The sequence below is a fragment of the Phascolarctos cinereus genome, unplaced genomic scaffold, assembly GCF_003287225.1.
Source record: "Phascolarctos cinereus isolate Bilbo 61053 unplaced genomic scaffold, phaCin_HiC Scaffold_3;HRSCAF=262, whole genome shotgun sequence".
NCBI classification, from domain to species: domain Eukaryota; kingdom Metazoa; phylum Chordata; class Mammalia; order Diprotodontia; family Phascolarctidae; genus Phascolarctos; species Phascolarctos cinereus.
This window is the reverse complement of record NW_027555736.1, coordinates 145,025,230-145,031,006: the sequence shown is the minus strand read 5'-3', so window position 1 is coordinate 145,031,006 and position 5,777 is coordinate 145,025,230. Positions and strand designations below refer to the sequence as shown.

Below are 5,777 nucleotides of genomic sequence, written 5' to 3'. Positions count from 1 at the left end.
TGCTTTCACTTGGAGACTTAATACTTCCAATTTCATTTGTTTTCCAACCTATTTACCAAGTATAATTTCAATTTCCTTGTAATTAACCCATCAATATTTAAGACTTAATCTACAGGATTTTAAGAGTTTATTGAAATAGCACAGGTCTCAAACATGTCCCCTTGAATTGCACTTTGGGTTAGACTGCTTGTGCACAGCTTTTATTACCTTCTTCATCACTGCATAGGCCAAGGCTAAGTGAAAATCAAGTTCTGGCAAAATTAAAAAAAAAAACAACTAAGGAATAGTTAGGTAATTAAAAAAAAAAAACAGCACTGAATTGAGAATGAGATCTGTGTTCTCGTCCCAGCTTTGTCACAAACTAGATATGAACTCAAGCAGCAACTCCATCCATCTTCAGCTAATCTACAAAAATGAGAGGACTGGACTTAAGGGGTTCTTGACCTTGTCATGGCCCACCTCCACGATGCTTTCAAATGCATAAAATAAAATGTATGGGAGTACAAAGAAGACCAATTATTTTGAAATAGTCATCAAAATACTTTTTTAAAAAGCCAAATTCATGAAAAAAAAAGCACCAAATTCATGGACTTGGAACCCTAGGTCTAGATGATCTCTGTGGTCTCTTACAGCTGTTTCAATGACTATGCCACTTCAGAGCCTCTGAAAACGCGGACAAGCAACATTTCCCATCGTTGGCTGGCTGTTCCATAGTTTCCTATGGAAGCAACATTGTGCCCAATATGGAAGAATGTCTTAGATAAAGTTTCATGGAAATAAAAGTTTGAATGAGTCCAAAATAAAGCAACTGAATCTGCCATGGAAGTACTGAGGTAGAATCTGATATTCCTATTTTCAGGATTCTGAAAAAAGCACCACAAAAAACAAAGGTTTTGGCTGTAAATGTTTTAATAGAAATCCACCATCTTTTGCCTCCGCAGAGACAGTATAATAAGATCCATGACAATCACGAAGAATACAAGTTTTTTCCTTGAGAGTGCAGGCTACTTGACTGCAAAGATGAAATGCCTGACTTTATAAGAACCCAAGTTGAAAGAACATGTCAGAAGTCAGTATGAACAAGTTAAATGTTGATGAGAAGCTGCAGGCATGCAAAACACTGTCCTACCATGGAATAAATTAAAAGAGGAGAAAACGCCTTCCTTGTGCTAATTGTTTGATATCAAGCCAAGATACTGTCCCTAGGCTCACAGCTCCTGTAACTAGGAAGCATAAATTATTGTGTGATCCCCAGGGCAGGAACAATGGTTTATGTTCCAGGACAGGGCTGAAGGATCTATTTATGCCTTAAAAGCTTTTCTTCAAATGTTTCTTCTAACAGACTTTCTACATGGTTTACTCAAAATGCAGTGGAGAAAACCCTATTAATCTTTAAAACAAGTGATCTTTTTTCTTTCAAATTCTTTCTACCCCTGCTAGGATGTTTCCTTCCAGAATTTCCTACTGACACCAGCTAGCAGACTGCCAAATTCCCAGCTTTGTTTTCCCAATTATGCTACAATGGTAAGTGAAAAAGTCAGTTTAACTGCAGTAGAATGAGGGCAGCTATGGTCCTTCCAAAAAATTGCTTTTCCCACTATTCTTTTACAAATAGACAACTGAGTGGACTCTGTACAGTAAGCACAGATAAGCCAATATCTTATGTTTGAGCACTGCCTTAAATTTACTCTGTTCATTCTAATGACATGAATTTTAAAAATTATTTAACTCCAAAAGAAGTTTAGGAAAAAAAAAAGGGTTACTTGCAATTAAGCCACCAAAGAGACAGTGAATGGCTCCAGGTTTGATTCCTTCATTCTCTCAAGCCTTTTCCTCTCTATCCAATGCCCACACAATCAAAACTATAGCAAAGAGTGGCCCACCAGCAATAAGAGGTAAGGTAGGTTCAGCAAAGGTTCTAAGACCACAGAGTCTATCCCCAATATGGCTCAGGTAAAAGTTTTATCAGTGGCTGGGCCTCAACCGATCATCAAAAGATTGACCGTGTGGTAACTCAACAAATAGCCTATGACACTCATGCTTTGTTTGGTCTCTGAGCCTTATGTCTCTAGCTTTCAGTTACCTGTAAGAGAGCACCATCTTGCTTTTCCTTACAAGCCAGTGTTGAAAAGGAGAAATCTCAACTAAGAAAGTGTAAAACACAAGGTTCTGCCATTCAGTGCTCAGTAAATGTAGTTGGCTGGCTGACAGAAGCAGAGATTGGGGCAAATCCTCCTATTATCACTAACTATACAGTATATGCGGGAATTATGTACTGCTCTTAGGATGGTGAAAATGAGGAGTCAAGTTGAGCTGGTTGAACATGAGGGTTACCAGTTGTGCATGTTCTGTAGTGAAGTGGTCCAATAAGTAGAGGAATGTTAACCTGGGGCTGTGGAATCAATGAAAATTAAAATCATTGAACTTTTAGAAAAGCCTTTGTATTGGCGTAATAGATAAAACCATTAAGAACTACAGATTATGATTCATCTGGTAAGAGTGATCTGCTGCTCTGCTTAGTTGGTTTTTCTCTTTTTGGGTCCATAGCGCCGCCTTCGTTGTTTATAAAGGTGATGGAAATTGACAAACAGTCCTAAAACGTAAGTGAACAAAGATTAGAACTCAGAACATTGGTATCAATGTAATTACAACCAGGGTGATTCTGGAGGGTAAGGATGAAGTGCTTCTAGCCTGGCTCCTAGCACAGTGTTTCCCATATCTGTCCCTGACAAGTACTTGTTGAATGAAAGCCACTGCTCTACACCAGTGGTTCTCAAAAGAGTGGGCTGGAAAATGTGGTTATTTTTCATAAAAAACATGTTAACATGTAGGGGGTTTATTATTGTTATTTTTCATGAATGAATGAGCATTTTTAAACTATCAAACTTTAATTCCTAATTTAATAAAAATATCAACATAACTTACACAAACGAAAGCTCTTTAGGGTTCTCAATAATGTTTAAGAGTGTAAAGGTGTTGTGAGACCAAAACATTTGAGAACCACTGCTCCAGGCCATTAAGTGACGAGGCATTTCCCACTGGACTAATACTAAGTCAATTATCACTAAGCATGGATTTAAAGATTATTTTACACTTTTGTGAGGAAAAGACAATCTTGGGAGTGTGTTTATTAAGGATAAAGAGGGAAGAGAAACTGCACGTTATGAGACGAGGAAACCACATAACCTTGCTCGTCAGCTTTGTGTCATGTGCCTAAGAGGCTCTCCAACAGAAAAAGATAACTGGCCGCCCAGACTTTTGCTTCTTTCCAGGTTGTCCCAGGTTATATTTTGGATAATGAGTGACTGACTATAGATACAGATATAGATATAGATATAGATATAGATATATAGATATATCTCTATGTATCTCCATTTCAAGGGTCACTACTTTTAAAATAATCTTCAGGATGTTCTCTCTACCTGGAGTAATTGCAGCTGTGTTCCACTAATCCAGACTTGGTACATACACACACACACACACACACACACACACACACACACATATTCTGGAATTCTGGATTAGTGGAACACAGCTGCAATTACTCCAGGTAGAGAGAACATCCTGAACAGGATTATTTAAAAAAGCAGTGACCCTTGAAATGGACATGAAGCACAAAACAGAACCCCATTAATTAACAATTAAGTTCTACATTAAGAATAATGCTAGTCTTCAAAAATGAAGTATCACGTCCTATTGATAGCATCACTGAGTACACCAATCATGATTCAGGCTTTAAGGTTTACACGTGAATGAGCTGCCTAAGACAAATATCATCCCCATTTCTGAGGAAAAGAAGACAGTGGCTAAAGCACTTATCCAGTGCCACTTGGGTAGTTGAAACTCAAATCTGGGTTTTAATCCAGATGTCTTGACTTTAGTCCAGCACTCTATTAACCCCACCCACCACCACGGAGTAGCATTTCTTAGGTAAGCTACATTTAGTCTCTTTCTAAGGGGAGTTATCTAAAACACAGACTTGACCACCATTTGACCTTGGGGCTAAACAGTCAGTACATGTGAGAAGGGCAAAAGAATACAGAACAAACCACCCCAAGCACAACCTTGTCCTCAACTACCCCACAGAGATGGTATTTATAGTCTTTGCATTCCGGTGGCAGGAAAAAAAAAAAGCAAAATTCATGGCCAGGAGTGATTAGACAAATTATAGCAATTTGGGAAGCAAAAATTTCAGCTCAGATAGGTTATTTTCTCCACCTAGATGACTTTCTACAGGTTTTTCTCCTCTCCTAACCACTGTAACACTATCATAAAGAAAAATTTCTGAACATGGGCCTGGTAAGGAACACACTTCTGATGACACCTGCAGAGCCAATACTTACCTAAAAATATTATTATAAGATAGATTTGAAGAAAGAATGAAAATTTGACTGTGATGTTCAGTGGATATGGCAACGTAAAGCTGAACTTCCCCGTCTCACTGAATAATGGAATAGACTGGATGACTGAGACAGCTGAAAGCAAAAGGTAACACTTGTCAGAGAGAGGCAAACCAGTGCAGTCATCTCTGATGCCATAAACTTTTAATATTTTTCCCTGAAAATTCCGATTTCACACTTATTCAAAATACCCTTTTAATTCTTTCTGTTTCTAAATCTTCACAACTCCAGCCATCAACATAGATTTCAATGGCCTACAAAATAATTCCACAGCTGAGCCACCCGCAATGGGATTCCTCATATTAGGGGTTCAAGGTCTAGAACTAATGGGAGGGACATCATCATCTGTGATAGAGAGATTCCCAACTTCTACTTTCTACATCAAGTTCTGGACCAGAAGCCTTCCTAAGAGAAAGTGAGATGTTTCTACAAAATGATACCCCTATGCAACCAGACACAAATATACTTCATACATTTCTATATACTTCTGCATTATCTAAATTCCATTTGATTTTTTTCAACAGATGGGACAAGATTATCCCCAACTGAAGTTGTGAAAACTGAGCCTAGGAGCTTAAAAATCTCACAGCTGGTTAATGGCAGGCAGGTTTCCTGACCATTAAGAACAATGCTCTTTTCTCCATATTAATCCTGCCAACTCTGTGTGTAAGGCACTAAAGAAAGAAAATCAAGTAAGTGTGAAGAATGACTCCAGTCATTTGTAAATGAGCCAGTCTCTCCAGACTTAATATATATTTTCAGTTTACTTTGAGGCTTTTTGGTCCTAACAACTTCTGCTGTCATCGTGCAGTCACTCCTGATTGATCAGAAAGCAAACTGCCAAAATATCCAATGACAATTTCCATTAATCTTAATTTTTTTCTCCCACTGCTTCCATACCTGATAGTGCCTTCACACTAGCCAATCACCATGGCCAAATGGAACACCTGGGATCTAGTCCAACCTCTGAGAAAGTTAATTAGCTATCTGACCTTGATCATATCACTTTGATCTCTCTTGACTTTAGTTTTCTCATCTCAAAAATGAATTGTACTTAACTAGGTTCATGTATAATTGGTAAAGAAAACCCACAATTCCTAAAAAATACCTTCTGCCAAACATCCCAGAGGATAGCAAGGAATCCAGATGGAGTATCGGATCCATGTGAGTAGTTTCCATTCTATGTCAATGCAGGCAAGCATGTAAAATGGATACCTATTGCAAACAAGAAACCGTTTTGGTTTTTTTTTTAGAGGCCACTTTCTAAAACCTCAAGAGGCTTACTGTCCCTTTAAAAAGTATAGTCATACAATCCCAAAGACTAATGACGAAGCATACTATCCCCCTCCAGAGAAAGAAGTGATATTGTTTGAATAC

The 5,777-nt window shown here is 38.1% G+C and overlaps 1 protein-coding gene across 1 annotated transcript in view; it reads right to left on the bottom strand.

Annotated features, from left to right (window-relative positions):
* Positions 1-891: 891 nt before the first annotated feature.
* The window catches only part of HACD3 (3-hydroxyacyl-CoA dehydratase 3), a 28,799-nt gene continuing 23,913 nt past the window's right edge, over positions 892-5,777 (bottom strand). Inside the window, exons 9-11 of the mRNA XM_020983152.2 lie at positions 5,509-5,615; positions 4,344-4,475; positions 892-2,593 (exon numbers count right to left, since the gene is read on the bottom strand). Coding sequence (XP_020838811.1) covers positions 2,517-2,593; positions 4,344-4,475; positions 5,509-5,615 — 316 coding nt within the window. The 3' untranslated portion in view covers positions 892-2,516. The remainder of the gene's footprint in view (positions 2,594-4,343; positions 4,476-5,508; positions 5,616-5,777) is intronic.